Source organism: Eufriesea mexicana, unplaced genomic scaffold, assembly GCF_001483705.2.
Source record: "Eufriesea mexicana isolate 0111107269 unplaced genomic scaffold, ASM148370v2 scaffold6802, whole genome shotgun sequence".
NCBI lineage: Eukaryota > Metazoa > Arthropoda > Insecta > Hymenoptera > Apidae > Eufriesea > Eufriesea mexicana.
The window spans coordinates 338888-356594 of NW_016914697.1; the positions used below are offsets into that span (position 1 = coordinate 338888).

Below are 17707 nucleotides of genomic sequence, written 5' to 3' on the forward strand. Positions count from 1 at the left end.
AGAGAAAGAGGGAAAGAAAGCGAGAGAGGGAGATACAGAGAAAAATACCTAAAAGCACGCTAACCTCGCGCAAAATTCTCTCTAGTGAGCACTTGCTCCCCACTCAAAAATGACTGTGAATTGGGAATACTTAAAAAGGAAAGAAAAGAATAAAATCCTGCCCAACTAACTGGTCGAAGCAAAGTAGGAGCACCTTTCCCTCGTAGACCCGGCTTCTTGTCTCGTTGTATAAGGTTTCGCATTGTCTCGTGGAAACAAAAGGCAGGTAGCTTATGCCCTGCATTCAAAAGCTCACAAAGTTCAGTCTCAAGTGCTTGTCTTTTGCCTAGACCCTTCCATCACCTTCTCCTTCCACCATCTGCCCCCCTGCTTTCGCCTGCTTCTTCGTTCCTCAATTTTCTCTCCTTCCATTTACGGATTTCTATATTCGCCAACACCAACTCCGTTCTGCATACTCCATCAGTTTTCCTCATTCTTCGCTATTCCCTTTAGCAAAGCACTCCGGTTACTTTCGAATTATCCTCTGTCTCAGTAGTTTATCCATTTCTCCATGTCTCCAGCTTTGAGCAGTAAACATCTTCTACTTCTGAAATGTTCCTTACAGTTGACATCTTTCATTCTTAATATTGATCTCTGTTATGATCGTAGAAATGGCAATGTACTGTTATACTAAAATAATGTTTCAAATTATGCAGGAAATGTTGAATTCGATCATTTCTGATATCTTTATCCAAGTATTTATGGTGTTCGGTTGATTAATGAAAACAATTTTAAACTAGCAAAACTAATTGCAAATTATTCGAAATTCTAGAAAAGTAATTATAATGAAATATTAGTTGGAAAGTCCAACGGGTAAAACATTATAGAACGACGCATGAGAGAATCGACTCCAAATCCCAAGTCGACAATTTGATCCACCGATTCTTTTCCGCTCTACGATCCCCACAAGCTATCTGTTTTGACGTTCAATTTTCCAAAAATAACATGGTTTTCATACAATGTTGACTTTGAACAATTCTCTCTATACACTAAGCAACGCCAAAGTAAGACAGTAAAATCTAAACGACAGAATTAAACAAACGAAAGAAGTCCCGTTTCAAACAGCATTTCATTTTATCCTTTGATAGTTCCCCGCCATCTTATAAGATACTACAAATTAATTCATGAAACTCTCACAGAACTTATGAATACCCAACAAAGTTTAATGATAAAATTGTCGCAAGAACGAGCTAAAGTGTTTCGAACCTTTTTCCAAAATCGTTTCAGATCGACGTGTACCATATAGCATACCGTCAGATTGGAAGACACTATGGTTCAGCAACCTAGACGAATTTCAAAGAGTGAGTGATGCGAACGACAACAATACTGTCTCAAATGCTACGGTACAGTTGGGTGGAACCGCGTTCTTACATTGTAAAGTTCGCAATTTAGCAGACAGAACGGTGTCCGATGCTGAGGTGAGTTGTTTCCAACCGTTACCATCGTCTTTAACCAAGAAGATGGAAACTGTGCTTTATCACCGGTGTGTGACACTAGCAAGAAACTGATCGACGATTTCGTACCTGTTCTGCAGATATCCTGGATACGACGACGTGACTTCCACGTCCTCACCAGCTCCACGTTCACGTACACGAACGACGAGCGGTTTCAAGTTTTGCATCCTGAGGGCTCGGACGACTGGACTCTTCAGATCAAGTATGTTCAAGACAGGGACAACGGGACCTACGAGTGTCAGGTAATAACACGATTAATTATTCCCTTAGGAAAATTATTTTAATCAGACATCTCGAATTATTAATGCGATGAGCAATACGTGATATCAAATTGTACTTACCTCACGAGGAACTTTACGGCGGATTCACCAGCGCGTCTCGTTGCTGGAACGTGCTCGCGACCCTCGAAACGAATCGATTTTAATGAGACCACGAGGAGAAATTCACGAGAACGGACAAACGAGGTGTTTAGGTGAACTTGTTGTTTCCAAAGTGAAATAGATACGTCTTTCGTACGAAACTCACTGAAAGCCATATTTAGGTTTAATAACCTAGATAAAAAAGAATGTTGAAATTTATATTGAAATATACCTTTCATGTATCTTCTATATGGTGATGATTATAATATTGCACCGTTCGTTTCTCGTTGCAGATTGCGAGGAATACAGGGATACTATCACACTTTGTCAATCTAAACATAGTTGTACCGGAAGCTTTTATATTAGGAAGCGGCGAACATCACGTCGATGTAGGATCTATAATAAATCTCGTATGCATTATAGAAAAGGTAAGAACACATTTTAATCACGCTTCATTCATTTCTACGCAGTGAATGTTTCGTTCTTCGGTGTTTCAAAATGATAAACACGATCTTATTCAGTCTTTCGAGCAAAGGTTAGGTACATGTCATGCAAACACATCGTACGTATATATATATACCATATTAAAACGTGGTTCCCGTCTCCTAGCGCCATCTGTTGTGAAACCGCGGATTTATCGCAAATAATAAATACGGTCGCGAAAATTTTATATCAGTACCATTGATACGTGAAAATAATCGTGTCGCTCATATACGCCACGGCCCTGAATAAAGGCACGCCATGCAGTCCATCCGCTTAACGAAGGTACATAGAAACGTACAGCTTGCAGTTCGTGGGAACATTCAATGTACCTTCATACAGGCGTAGAGCGGAAAAACCTCTAGTGAAATAGGCACAGCTTAGTCACGAATACAAGAGTGGAAGTACATTAAAGCGGCATTGCCGGCCGCCGCTGCAAACTCGACACTATCGAGAAACGAAAATAAAGTGAGTCGCTTTTTTTCCCCTCGCGTCTACGTACGCGAATAACGGTTCCGGACGAAAATGCGCGCGTCTTATACGTCCACGAACACAAAAGAAGATAGAACACCGATCTCTACCGCATAGGCATGCTCCTTTAGTCTACAACGATGCCGAGGAAGTGCATTTAAGAAATTCTTTCGTGCCAAATTGATGGTATTAACTGCAAAGCAATATGGCTTCTGAGCCTTATAAGAAGATACGGCATTCATAAGCACGTTATATATTGTCTTAAGATAATCTCGGGTATGTGAACTCAGCAAAAATAATGCTCGGAACGTCGTCAACACGATCAAATGCACGCTCGAAACGATTTGGAACGTTCCAACGAAATCGACGAATCGAAAAACGATTTGCGTTTTTTCGTGCGAGCTATATTCGGTTGAAGCAGCGGAGAAGACGTCTACATCACGTTTCACGAAATTCGCTACAAGTGGCCGAGTTCGACGTTCTATTTCACTTCGTACGTTTCATAGGGAAAAACGTCGCTCGATTCTAGACACCAGACGCGCATCGAAAATGTTTCGCGCCACACACTATGCGATGTTACTTTTTTCTTCTCTCGGTGAGAACGACGCGCCAAAATACGTCTACTGAACGTGTCCGTGCAAAAAATAATACAAAACTGCCACTGTATCGACATCTATTGATCGTTTCGGCAATTATCCCGGCTAGACTTAATTACACTAGGTGACAACGAGATTTCTATCTGTCGTATCGACAATCGATATGACGCTCCAGGACGCATTAAAATGACGTTTCGTTTGGCACGAAGCTAAAGGAATATAAAATACCGTTCACTGAATTCTATAATTTCCTTCCTAGCGACATGTTTCTACCAAGCTCCGATTTCATAGACCTGATTCATAGAAAATTCATAGAAACGAATTTATCGATATAATTGCATTTACACCATAGTTTCTGCGTCTAAGTATAGTCTCTTTTAATAGGCACTGAATGATTGTTTGACAGGCGACTTTAGCCAGTCTTTATAACGGAAGAGTTAATATTAAAAATAAAATAATCTATATCTCTGAAAATAGTCTTCGTAGAGATATAATTATAGTTTTATAAATTATTTGTATTTTTTGACTAAGGTCTAAAATTATCCGATTAGATTTTCATACCTTTTTCCAACAGTGTCAACTAAAATGATTTTAGCTAAGATTATAATGTGACAAATAAATATTACTCGTCATTAGGCATGTATTCATATACATATTTATTTAAAAATCCACATTGATCCTTATGTGTCACTGTATAGCATCGAATACTTAAAAATCTGAAAATTGTATAAAAAATAATGTCTTTACGATATGGTATATGATTTATCCTTACGATTTCAGAGTCCAACACCGCCGCAGTATGTCTTCTGGTATCATAATAATCGAATGATAAATTACGATACCACGCGAGGCAGCGTAACGGTACAAAACAACCCCAATTCGACTCAGAGTCGACTGACGATTCACCAAGCGGTGGAATCGGATACTGGCAATTATACGTGCAGATCCTCGAATACCAAGCCGGCATTCATCTATGTCTTTGTCACAGAAGGTAGAATATTCTTTTAAAAACCAAAATTTCTCTCTTTCTTCACCAACAAAATAACTAATTTTAAGAAATAGGTAATAATTCTTCTAAACGATTGCTTTTAATGTTTCAGGTGACAAAATGGCAGCCATACAACGCCGCAAGACGTCGGCCGCGGAAAAAAATTCCTGTGAATTGCTAGTACTAATTGTCACCATTGCGATAGAGGTCGTTTTAATGCGATAAGCGTTTCTCTTCGATATGTCCATAATTATTATACCGTTACTTCCGTTTGTGATAGATAGGCTACTATTCTGCGATTTTAACCCTCTATTCACTCTCCTTCTTTCCCTTTTAAAAGCTGGAATCTCGTCATACCACGCGATCTCTGATTTTTCTCTACGTTCATCCTTTGTGTACATTTCTCTTCGCGGTTCAATTTCCATATCGTCTTTGTAAATCTTCGTTTCCTTCCTTTTCATTGCGTTCAATTAGCCGCGTTCGTACAATCGTTGAGTCTCATCGTATCTTCCACATCGTAATTTTTTTCTTTTCTGTTTCATTGCCGAGATTGCCGCCGGCTGAATTATTTCAATATACGAGATTTTCATGGTAGATCGTTCTGCGTGTCCATATGTTCATTAACGTGTGACCGAAATTATAAAGATACTCACGAATAATCGCGAATTTCTCTCTCTTTCTCTTCCTCTTTCTCCCTTATCCTAAGACTGCTCCATTCTTCAGCCCCAATTTCTGGTTACGTATATCTCCATCTACAAAAGATATAAAGTAACGTTAAATAACGCAAATTTCCTTCCATCACACGGATGATGTTTCGGAAAATAAAATTTTCCGTAGCAAGTGAACGGGGCGTGAATAAAATCAAAGCACAGACTTAGTTGAAGGAATAAAGTGCAATAAACATAAGTACATATTATAAATAGGATCTTATCGTTAACGTTCGTAGTATACTATACCTTTGTTCGTTATAAATTTGTTTAAACAAAAACGATTTGTTTTTATTATATTAAACTACGAAGAATACCAAATCTGTGATCGTGTCAGTTTTTATATAGCAGTGAAATTTTTTACATATTCGGTTGTTCTTAAGCCGTTCCATTGAAGTCTTTACGAAACCGGCGGCACATCGTTTCTCGGTAAAAGAAATGAGCTAATCACGATACCCCACGAAAGCAATACGAATCCTAGCGTCACGTCAATTTAAACTCACGTACCGGGTTTATCCTCTTTAAAAAGTTACGATAGATTCCCCGGTTCCGTTTTACGGTCGTGAGCAACAGTTCTCCGTTGTGGCAGTTTTCCACCAAGTTTTGCGCCGCTTTCATTGAACAAACGACGATGAGATATGGCAACAGACACGAGCGAATCGTGGTGTTAGTGAACCAAAGTTTTGAAATTGACGGTGTTACCAAGTATCGCAACGTATTTGCGGGACTTTACATACCTTTTAACAACCCTCGGCCCATCTAGTTCGATTCTTGTACCGTTCTCGTAATTAATCACCTCTCAGGACGTTTCAATTCCATTTTATCTGCCGCGAATCTAGCCTACCTTTTGTAGTTTCATACATGCAACCCATAATCGCAAGATCGATATTCCATGTGCGCATTTCTTACATTTTCCTTTGCGACGAGCATTGGTTATGTCCAGTGAACAATACAAAATTCTTCGAATGACATGATCCTTAAATAATTTATATCATTCTTAATAGATTTCACTTGAGATTTTTATGAAGGGTAGAAATTGAGTATCAACGTAATATTTATGAATATAACGAGCGAGTTAACGGGGTGTAAAGTAAACGATGCAGGGTTTAAAACGGCAAATGTAAAATATATTAATAAGGTATATCCAACATGTATGTAAACACATCGACGTCGTATCGGTGTTCCATACCAATTTGTTTACCCCCAAGGTATCGTTACACGAATCATTGTATGACATACATATTATGTATCTCTAATTATTCTTTGTTTAAAATAAGCCGAGGGTAAAAAATATTGTGAATGATAAAAAAAAGCTCGATATTTCTTTGCATGATTTACCATTAATTTTCAATTTCCTGTAGGAACTGTTGTATACCTACCAACATTTTGTCTGCATTTGACAATTATTTTTAAATGGCACAAGGTCAACGTTACATATCGTGGAAAATAAGATTTGTCATTGTCCTGAAAGAATAAAAATTCAATAGAAAGGAATGAGGAAAGAAAGAAGTCGCGTAAAGCTAGAATTTAAATGCAGACGGAAGGTTAAAACAAGGATCAAACGACAAGTGTATTATATCTAGAAATATAACAGAAGTGTGATAAAATCCAGGGCAAGAGAAAAACTGCCATACCGCTTGACGTAGAAAGACCTTCGGACTAAACGTTTCATAAATTTCGATTTTACAACTGTTCGAAACAAATCTGCGTATTAGCTAGAAACTCTGAATATATATAACGAAGTTTTCTTATTCCAAGTAACAATCCACGTGAACAAGATCGCGTGAGTATCGCGTGACACTGCCATCGATTGGATAAAGAGAGACGTAGACAATGAACGAAGTCTAAAGAAAAAAAGAAAAGTATAATAAAAGAAGCTAGGAGACACGAACCTGATTCTATCGATTCATTCACTTGTATTTTTGCTTTCACGTTGTAAATCCATCGTCGTGAAATTATTTGCAAAGTGATACTTTAATCGAAAATTTGTATTTCTTTTTTATTTAAAAACATTCCTTCTAAACATTGAACATGAAAATATGAGAAAGACCTCAAAAGGTAATCGATCATAACTCTAATAATTCCGGTCAAGATTTATGAACTAAGTTGAACTAACCAAGAGAAGCAACCTTGTACGCGTTAGGAAAATAATCGAAGAGACGATAAATATCGATCACTCTTCGATTCAATTTCATCTGAAAAATCTTCTAGAGGATAATAAATATGACCGCATAAACGCAAGAGAAAGAGAGAGAAAAAGAAATTAACGACTTGATCTCTTTCAAAGTAAGTAACAACTTCAATAAAGACATAAGATCAGTAGGATAATAAATGATAAGACTTTAATACTCGAAACAATTCGATCACGATTTTACGCATTCTGTGTGTATATCTCGAAACATCGATAGTATATCTGCCATAGAAAATCTCTGTGTACTTCAGCGTTACACGTAATTCACCTATGATGTTTTGTAGGTTAAGTTTGCTGTGTAAAAGGAGAATGAAAATCGACATGTTATCGGTATTCAATGTCGTTTGTCAGATTTTTTTAATTAGATAGGCGTTACGTAATTCGACATAGACACACAGGAGACACACACATACAGAACACTCATACGCGCACATACACACGACATGATGAATAAGGAAAAAGGAAATACTTTCGTACGTTGCTTAACGTTTCGCCCGCCTTCTTACGAACCTTTGTCTCCAATTATTTCGAACATTTTATTCGCAAATCCGTTGAAATCGAATTTTAATAAAATCCACAATATAAAATATCGACTCTTTGGTGTCTGTATTATGCTCTATCGAATTTTCATAAACCGCAACGATAAAAAATCAAGAGAGGATTGTCAGAGAAAATGAGAACGAAAGAATGGAAGATGAAAGAAAATGAAAGAAAGAAATTATATAGAAGTATATCTTTGAACCACGTAGCAATTGTCTTCGTTAAGGTCTCGATGACAATATCTTTTAGTTCCATAAATAAATCATCGAAATCTGCACGTGCGTGTACCTGCGTTCGTGATTGCATGCGTGTAATATAAGTCTGATTATTATAAAAGACCAATTACGTCGTCCTAATTATAAAGCAAATACAGTTGGTTTGTAGATGGTTTACGATCAAAAAGATTTGCGTGTATAAGCGGAACATATACGTAAATATATTATAAAACGTGAAAAAAGTATCGAATGTGAAAAGGATAATTAGACGAGAAGCTGATTTGTTGAACGATAAATTTATCTTCAAAATTCATTTGTATCTCAAAGATACAATGTGTGAAAGATAATACGAAATGGACAATAAGCCAATACGTATAGCTTATTGCTTCCTTAAGAAATTGATTGTCACAGTGATCAACTGTGATAAACCGATTCATTAAAAAAGCTTGAAAAAGGACAAATTTTATGACACTGGAACCGTACTTAGGAAACGGTTTTGTTCAATCGTATCAAGCCAAGTAAAGCCGATCAATAAACTTCTGGCAATGTGTTCTTCCCTCATAGAGGTGTATCATTTCATTCATTCATAAATCAATACAAGGAAACTCTTGCAAGTTTTTTGTCGGCTTTACTTACTTTTGGTGTTCCTCATGAAACAAAAAAGAGAACAATCCCTTGATATTTACTGACTGTCCCTGTGATCGGACGAAACACCGAAGGTGAGTTCGTTCAAAAAAAATTTCAACGAATCTTAATAAAGTTGAAGAGTCCTTAGCCGATGCATTCTGTGGCATTCATTGGCACAGGAGTTCTTAACTTCTCTCAAAGATCTCGAATTCCTTTAACCAATTCGAGACACGAAGGTGGTTTTGAAAATAAAAGATAAAAAAACGATCCAACGACGACACTGATCAATTTTTGATTCTCCTCTCTAGGTTGTTGGGAATACATTGATGAAATATAACAGGTAATAATTCAATGTTTATATTGTACCATTATCCCCGTATCTCCCGGAACTCTTTTTCTTGCATCTCAAGTGAATTTGGATATTTCTGGTTAAGAAGAGCTGTATTATTCATCAAGAAAAGAAGAGGTGAGCTTATTATTTTTTCTTTACACAATAACATTTGCACAAAAAACACACGTTTATAATTTAATATTCTATGCAATATTTGAATTATGATGGAACGAAGAGGATATGCCAAAAAAATGTCAATATTATAAGGTTTCCTACATGGATAATGCTTTATGTTATATCACATTGTATTCTTTTTTTTGTTGTTACTCTTTCCTTTTTATTACTGAAACAAAGAATTCTTCCGACGTATGTTTAACTTGTGAAACAAAAAATATTTCACGTCATAATACACGAATGTTCGACAACTTAATAACAGCAACAATAATTCGATGGTTTTTTGTCATAATACTATTTAACTTTCCGCCAAAGAAAGAAGACGTAGCACAACGAAAAATAAACGAGTTGGTTTTATCAGCAGACATTCTTTCTTTTTTTGGTATAAAAAAATTAATTGGTAATTTTCTTAAAATAGTTATGTCATGGTAATCATTGAAAATTTTTAGAATAAAGGTTTATTTTAATTTGAAGATAAAAGATAGAGATTAATTATGTTATAAGAATAAGAAGTCCATTTCTGCCAAGTGTTGTTTTCTTTGAAGATATAAATTAACACACGGAAATTTGGAAAAATTGCAAAATTCGTAACAAAATAAAGTATTTAGATGATTATATATCTCTATTTCGATCAATCAAAGAAGTTAGATATAATCATAACAGTAATATATTGCAAATCAAAAGTTCCCAATGAAATTAAATACAGCTAATAGAATGAAAGATTCTTTTACTAATTTTAACATTAACGAAAAGATAAAAAATGCAATCTCTATTAAAAAAATAATAAAAATAATAGATATAATAATTACAAATAATATAAGTTAAAATTATGACAGACTAAAATTTAAATGGAAATTTAAGAACGTACAAAAAAGATTAAAAAATTGCGATAGAAACAAATAAATGGGATAAATACTAATAAATTTAAAAAGTATTTTTATGTTTGTCAGAAAATTGAATATACGAGTATATTAATATAGGTACAATATAATTTTTAATTTTCATACCTTATAGAATATGAACTAAAAATTAAATTTCCTAGAATTTCATTAATAATACAAAATTAAAAACAAAAGACATTAAATTAATAGCTCTAAACAACCTTCCTTTTCGATTTTTATCTTATCTAGTGCTCATTGATGCAGAATAAAAATTTTCTGAATGATTTAAAATGATTAAAATTAACGAATAGTATACTATAAAAAATTAAAAAATTTTAAAAAAATTACGGATTCATTTGTTATTCGTTGATACAAATCTTTTCGAAAAAATTAAATATTATTAATTTATAAAATATTGTTTATTAGACATAGATAGTTACCAATTTTTGTCTAGAATAAGATAATACAAAAGGTGAATATATTACAAGAAACTTCTACATGATTATTCAAAACAAAGTGTTCACAAAATTTATCTTTTATGTATATGTAATAATGTAATATGAAAATCATCATTGCATGATAAGCAAATCAGTGTAATATTCTATTAATTCTGAGACATACAATTTATTAATACTATAATGGTATGTAGATCACTATGGCAATATTTTAAATTAATTTTTAAGGCCTTAAATAATAAATTTCACTCAACAATTTTTTCAGCAAATGTTTGCAGTCGTGTATAATAACGAAGAGAATATTCCAAAGTAATAAAATCATAAATCTTTGTCTATATATTTACTCTTTTGTAATTACTTTTATTTTTCTTTTTTTAATTTTTATCTTTGGCAGATTTCAATGATTCTAATAGTAAACGCGTACAATCAGATGATATATAATTATCTAATTTTGAGGTCCCTTTACTCGTGACTAATTTATTAAACAAACAAAATAATGTAAATTGATTTAACAGTGTAGTGTACAACGTGTTAATGTGTAATATAAAAATTTTAAAAATTCGTGTACGCTAATTTATAATAAACTTTTAATTAGCTTAAAAGATACAAAAGAAACACCGCTAGAAATAAAATCTTTTCTTTTTTACCACTACAGATTTCATTATTTATATCATTAGAATAAATGAATAATTGATTTTATTTTAAGCTTTAATTGCAACATAATTACTTAAGTGTTTTCTTGTATATATAGAATCGTTATATACAAGACGTTTCATAAAATGTGATAAATTTTGGAAATAAAAGATTCCACAAATAAAAATGTGATTAGTGGTACTTTTATAATATAATTACTATTCTTAATTATTAATAATAAAATTAAAATATACAACATCGATATTTTCTACAATATTTAGTTTCTCAATATTTTATATACACATGAATGTTCGAATATTTATTAGATATTTGAATTTTATAACTTTTATAAAATTTCCATTTTCTTCTAATTACTTTCTTTTTCAAAAATATACATGCAACTTTCAATTATCTCTTTTCCACATCACGAATCTCTTATTTCCTGAATATAGCACATATTAAAAAACACCTCATACATGCTTATGACATATGTAAAATGTAAAGAATCTTATGCCTTATAAGAGATTAATATAAATCTACAAAAGAACTCAATCAGAGCCAATATATCGATTACATTGCTCTGAAAATAGAACAACTTGTGAAAAAATGTTAAATGACATAAAAGATAAATGCTTTTTAAGCATAAATGATTACAAATACATGAATTTATATAACCTGAAAATGTTAAGCAATACAAATTAATTTTATATGGAGCCCTTTTGTAGCTGATAATACGATTTTTCTTTTCAGATAATATAAATCTAGATAACAAAAAATATATATTTTACAGTACCATTACATTGCTATAATTTTAAATAGATTGTTATCTTTATATAGATTACACGGTAATCTTTGTAACGAGAGTTATAAAACTGGATCACTCTTCTCGTAAAACTGTTAAACATTTTTTGAGCAATTCCGCATGTGCCTGCAAACAAAATAAAATATTTCTAAATCTTGCTGTATAAAAAGACATATTTAAGAAGAATAAAAATATCCTTACTTTTGCATGTTTTATTTCAAGTTCAGTTAATTCAATCAGATTCTTTCTAAAAGCAGTTACTCTCCTTGTTTTGAAATCCACTAATTCTATAACAGAAATTAATATATTATTTTATTCATTGTGATCCATTATTATTAATTAATTATTATAAATAAAGTAAAAAAATATACAATATTATTCTTTACCTTCTTTTCCTTTTTCTGACATTTGTTCAAATTTCTCACAGGCTTCTGTTTGAGCTTGTTCCGCCTAAATCAACAAAACCAAAAATAATTATAATCTCCAGATAAATGAACAGTACTATTAATTATAATTTTTTTTGTAATATCAACAGTTCTTTTTTATTGAACAATTCTACAAACAAAAAACAAAAACATGCAATTTTATACAATTATATTATGTTAAAATAGTATATATTTTTTATAATTTCATTTTACAAGATAGACTTTCCACAGTCATTGCCTTTTTTTATTACTTTTTTTTATTATAACAATTTTTTATCTTTTTATTCGCAGTTAAATAATATCAATATAAAAAATAAATGTTCATGCAAATTTCCATGCATGTTTAATTAAATAATACTCTAAAACACATCCTAGTTCCAATCGCGCCTTTTTTCTTCAACAAATACTAAATATATAAATCCTGTGAAAATATTTCAATACGTTTAAAAGTAGAATATAATTACTATGCAATTTATAAAGTATTTTACAATTCTAACATTAACAGCCTTGCACATTTTTTTTTTCTTTCTTTAAACTAAAAATGACGTTTATAATTATTATGCACTACAACAAGGCGGCAAACGTACAAACAGAGAAAAACACACCTCAGTAACCTCCACTGCCTTGATGAGCAAAAAAGTTAAATTTTTAGTTAGATACTAATTGAACATTGCATAGTTTACATATAACTATACATATACATACATTTGATAGATAAAATAGATATAACATATATGTACACGTTGATTACAAACGTTACAATGTTATAAATGTTTAAAGTAATGTACTTACAGCATGAACATCTTTGTTTTTGGCACGAGCTTTCTCAAGAGCACGGTTTGCAGATTCGTATGCATGTAAAGCTTTTAACCTTCTAAACAAAAGCCGTTTAGCTGCAGCTGTATCCCTCATGTAGTAACGTAGAGTGTCTGATAATTTTAAATCTTCATCAGACGCTACTCGTCCTTCTACTTTCTATTACATTGTAACATTACAAATATAAATAATAAGAATATAAAAATTAAATAAATTAAGTTAAAAAATCTTACCCTTAACTTTTCAAACATTTCTGCAATTTTTGTTAAAAATCTTTCCAATTTACATGTGTCAGTTGTAGCTAGCTGTAAAAGATTTGTAGAAATTTTAATGTATGAATCTGCTACATCTTTATGTTTAGCTGTTTGCCGATCTGCACGAGTTGTTGCTTCTTTTAAATTATGATGGTAAGTTTGTAAAAATGACATTTCCTGATCAAAGAAATCATTTACATCTTTTACTGTTGCAGACAAATAATATTCATCTGTAGTAGTGGAAAATGATTTTACAAAACCACCAAACATTTCCATTCTATTTTTTCCTGAAAAGATAAGGAATCTATACTTCTTATTTATATTCAAGAGAATAAAACTGATAATAATACAAAATTTTTTAAAGAATAAATATGAATTTCACCTCTTACACAAAGATCTTGATCATACTCCAAAAAGACTCTTAAATTATGATCATTGCGAAAAACTGGATGATGTGCTAATCTAGTTAAAAACATTTCATGCATAGCAACAGTCTTTTTAAATGTTGCTAAATATTCACTGTAAAAATATCAATATACAAATTTATATTTTTAATATATTAATAATGTAGTATGCTTTAAAGTTTTTATATAAAACTTACGCCTCCAATTCTTGCTTCATTTTGTTAAATTCTTCACGTGTCATATTACCCTCACCCTCTCCAAGTTTTTGTAATTTTTCACGAGATGCATCAAAATCTGGTCGGGGTGGGCAAGGAGGAATCTAAAAATGTATATTTTTTCTGCATATTATTTAAAATTGTAATTATGTATTTAACATAGACAAAACGGAGAACAAACATACAATATAACCAGCATATTCTTCATTTTCTTCAAATCTGTCATGTAACCATACAAATTCTTCATGTTGTCTTACAACTAAATTATCTGGTTTCTGAAATTCCGGTAATGTGGTTGTTGTATGTACAGTGAATTTCACTTTATCTTTTTCACTAAGGGCATCTGAAATATCCACTTGTAATGACTTATCAGAGAGATCTACATTGTCAGCATGAATTGTCTGCAAATACAAATTTTTAAATTTAGAATAACAAAATCACAAATGTAATCAATGATATTAAACATAAAAAAATTAGATTTCTTACAAAATTTTATTTAATATAATAAAAAGAAAGAAGAAGAAAACTGATGTAAGTACCTTTTTAGGAGGAATGTTATTTAAAATGTCGGCACTATCACATATGCCGTCCTGAAACATTTTATTTAATTAAGAATTATGTACAGAATATTTACAATAAAACAAACTTGAACTGCACAGTATTAAATTTGTTGGAAAGACAGATTGGTGGATAAGTGATAACAGGTTCCACCTACCATCATGGCGTCCAAGCGTCTCTGACACGTTTCCTATTTCATAGTACACAACTATAAGAATTAAACCGATAACGATCTTAATTGTACAGTTTGAAAGTTAATTTATATACTAAAATAAACCTATTTTCTTTTCACTTATGTATATACATATATATATATATTTTTTTAAATAATTACTAGTTAAAAATTTTCCACTAGTAAAATGTGCTTAATCAACTCATAAATGTCAAAATGAGACACATATACACATATTAAATAATTGTGAGAAAAAACAACAAAATATAATTAAAATATTTAGAAAATGAATAAAATAAAGTTCTGACAAATTTAAAATTATGTTCTTACTATATTTAAGAAACATATAAATAACATTTATCATTAAATTTCTATTGAAAAACAAATAATTTGTCTGTTCATAATAATTTTACATTTCGTAAATAACAAATGGAATTAGTATATTAATTACAGCATTCAACATTTTTAAAGTAATGTTAGGATTTGTTATTTACGTTTGAAAATATTTTTAAGTTATATACAAATCTAATGAATTTTATGTTAACCATCTTTTCTTTAGTATAACAATATAATAATATGAATGCATATTTTTTGTAAATGTATGTAATAAAATATATATTATTTTTTATATTTTTCACTTATTTAACAATTTAAAAAGTAATATATTTTAGATTTCTCGTCGAATAATTATCCATATAGCCTTGTATTAGTTTCTGATAGTTGTTAGAATTCTTTCGATTTGTGTAATCTATAAAGTCAACTATTTAATTTACAGTTACGTGTACATTAGTTTCAAATACTATTTTATCGTAAATTTATTTATATTATTCTAACTATTCTTTTGTAAGTTTGAAATATGTGCTAAGATTTTATTACACAAATTATGACACTACAGTTCCAAATTTATTTGAAGTGTTTTACAATGATTATAAACTTTTAAGTACATACTCGTTCTAATATCTTGTAATTTATTTTAATATTTTTTTTCTACACATTAGTTTGACATATATTCTTTAATACTTTATCCTTTATTTATTTAGGTTATAGTAAAGAGTTAGTCATGTATTTACAAATTCATGACCAACATATTTATATCATATTTATATAATATGTACATTTATATAAAATTTATGATATTAAAGAATATTTGTCATTATATAAAAAAATATTCTAAAAATAAAATAAAATAAATTCTTTTAGCATATAATTAATTAACCTTCTCATGTTTTCTTCCGCTTTGAATTTATCGTGAATCATTGTATTTATATCATACAATAAATATTATTTAATATATTTTATATGCCAATCTATAATATTATACCATTATTTTTTAAAGCTTTAACAATGGCAGGCCCATATGATAAATTCTCATGGAAGGGTAAGTTAATAAAAATATAGTCTAATAATTTATAGCATTTCAAATCTAATTTCGGAGTATTTATTGTATTAAGTGTAACTTTTTATATATTTAGAAGTACGTGATCTATTTAGAACATGGAGAGAAGATGGTGAACGACGAAGTAAAGATGTAGTTGATTTATGGGAGTCCAAATTAATGGGAAAAATTGATCAACTTGGCAATGAAAGTATGATCAGATATGTTTCTTTTAAAATCTTTAATAATATTAATTATCTTTATAATAATTGTATGTATATAATTTTTAAATAGAATATCTAGTTGTGGAACAAGTCTGCATAGCAGCATTGGATTGTGAGCATCTTTCTTTATCAGATTATTGTATAAAGATACTAAATAGGGAATTTCCTGGCAGCTTAAGAGTCCGCAAATATCATGCCATGTACCTGGAAGCTGTGGAAATGTAACATATATTTATGCAACTATTATTGTATGTTGTGTTTGTCTATACCATATAAAAGAGGTAAAATATTTTTATAGGTATGATTATGCATTACAAATTTTGGACTCTATAATAAAAAGGGATGAAACTAATGCAGCACCAAGAAAAAGACGTATAGCTATATTAAAAGCAAAAGGTCGAATACCAGAAGCTATTAAGGAGCTTACAGAATATTTGAAAAAGTCAGTATTTAAATGAAATTTTGTTAATGTTTTAGGTTTTTACTTTCTTATATTAATCGCTGACATTTTATTTTATTTACCATAGATTTATGAGTGACCAAGAAGCATGGCATGAATTATGTGATCTATATTTACAAGAACAAGAATATTCTAAAGCTGCTTTCTGTATGGAAGAACTCATATTGCACAATCCACATAGTCATTTAATTTATCAAAGATATGCTGAAATAAAATATTCTCAGGTAGTAAAAATTTCTTCATCAGCAATATTTGAAGTTTAAATTTCATAAAAATAATAAACATTTACTTATTTTACTATTTACTACATTATATTTAGGGTGGATTTGAAAACATGGAATTAGCAAAAGCATACTTTTGTCAAGCTGCAAGATTGAATCCAAATAATATTAGAGCTTTGTATGGTTTACTATTGGTAAAATTTGACATTTTTGAAAATATGGTATATTACCATATTAAATTTACTATAAGCTTAAATTTTCAGGCAACAAATAACATTGCTACATCTCCTAAATGCCCTTCTTCTAAAAAGAAAGATGCAATAAAATTAAGTGAATGGGCAGCTAATCAAATTGAAAAACAATATGAATCAAAAGTATCAGATGAAAATATTAAAGCACTGGAAGGATTACTAGGACAATTGCAACTCGAAGTTTAAGTATATAAATTTATATATGTACATGTTAAGTACTGTAAAATATGTAAATGTACTGTTCACTCTTTACAGTTTATAAGCATATATAATTTATTATTTAATTCAAATCTTTTGACATAAATGTCTTTTAGTGGGTCAAGTAAATTTATGAATATATATTAATATGTTTACTATGCAAAACACAGTAAAGCATAATTGCTAATTAA

At 30.8% G+C, this 17707-nt stretch overlaps 3 protein-coding genes and 1 long non-coding RNA gene across 10 annotated transcripts in view; 2 read left to right on the plus strand and 2 right to left on the minus strand.

Moving 5' to 3' along the window:
* The window catches only part of dpr12 (defective proboscis extension response 12), a 67125-nt gene extending 61892 nt beyond the window's left edge, over positions 1-5233 (plus strand). The window contains exons 3-7 of the mRNA XM_017907084.1: positions 1267-1457; positions 1574-1735; positions 2146-2280; positions 4180-4390; positions 4500-5233. Of these exons, the coding sequence (XP_017762573.1) occupies positions 1267-1457; positions 1574-1735; positions 2146-2280; positions 4180-4390; positions 4500-4612 (812 nt within the window). The 3' untranslated portion in view covers positions 4613-5233. The remainder of the gene's footprint in view (positions 1-1266; positions 1458-1573; positions 1736-2145; positions 2281-4179; positions 4391-4499) is intronic.
* LOC108552500 (uncharacterized) lies at positions 1668-2139 on the minus strand. Its single transcript, XR_001890557.1, has 3 exons — positions 2085-2139; positions 1835-2017; positions 1668-1722 (listed from the first exon to the last, which is right to left on the minus strand). It is a non-coding gene; the product is annotated as an uncharacterized LOC108552500 (long non-coding RNA).
* A 3190-nt stretch (positions 5234-8423) lies between the features above and the next one.
* On the plus strand, positions 8424-17504 carry LOC108552498 (ER membrane protein complex subunit 2). 5 transcript variants are annotated; one of them, XM_017907078.1, is made up of 9 exons: positions 8424-8759; positions 8976-9133; positions 16124-16165; positions 16260-16373; positions 16457-16607; positions 16685-16828; positions 16914-17070; positions 17166-17261; positions 17331-17504. In XM_017907078.1, exons 2-9 carry the CDS (start codon positions 9019-9021, stop codon positions 17502-17504), a joined length of 993 nt encoding a protein of 330 aa, XP_017762567.1. In that variant the 5' UTR covers positions 8424-8759; positions 8976-9018. The 5 variants fall into 5 exon arrangements, with proteins under 5 accessions (XP_017762567.1, XP_017762568.1, XP_017762572.1 ...); XM_017907079.1 differs by lacking the exon at positions 8424-8759 and adding an exon at positions 13546-13591 and having other exon boundaries at positions 9059-9133; XM_017907083.1 differs by lacking the exons at positions 8424-8759; positions 8976-9133 and adding an exon at positions 15010-15033.
* Positions 11861-14970, minus strand: Snx6 (sorting nexin 6). Of its 3 annotated transcripts, XM_017907076.1 has the most exons (10): positions 14773-14970; positions 14597-14647; positions 14243-14458; positions 14040-14161; positions 13821-13957; positions 13418-13725; positions 13161-13343; positions 12330-12393; positions 12145-12230; positions 11861-12069 (listed from the first exon to the last, which is right to left on the minus strand). In XM_017907076.1, the coding sequence occupies exons 1-10, from the start codon at positions 14776-14778 to the stop codon at positions 12019-12021; spliced, it is 1224 nt and encodes a 407-aa protein (XP_017762565.1). In that variant the 5' UTR covers positions 14779-14970; the 3' UTR covers positions 11861-12018. The 3 variants fall into 3 exon arrangements, with proteins under 3 accessions (XP_017762565.1, XP_017762564.1, XP_017762566.1); XM_017907075.1 differs by lacking the exon at positions 14773-14970 and having other exon boundaries at positions 14597-14763; XM_017907077.1 differs by lacking the exons at positions 11861-12069; positions 12145-12230; positions 12330-12393; positions 14773-14970 and adding an exon at positions 12750-12789 and having other exon boundaries at positions 14597-14763.
* Positions 17505-17707: the final 203 nt, after the last annotated feature.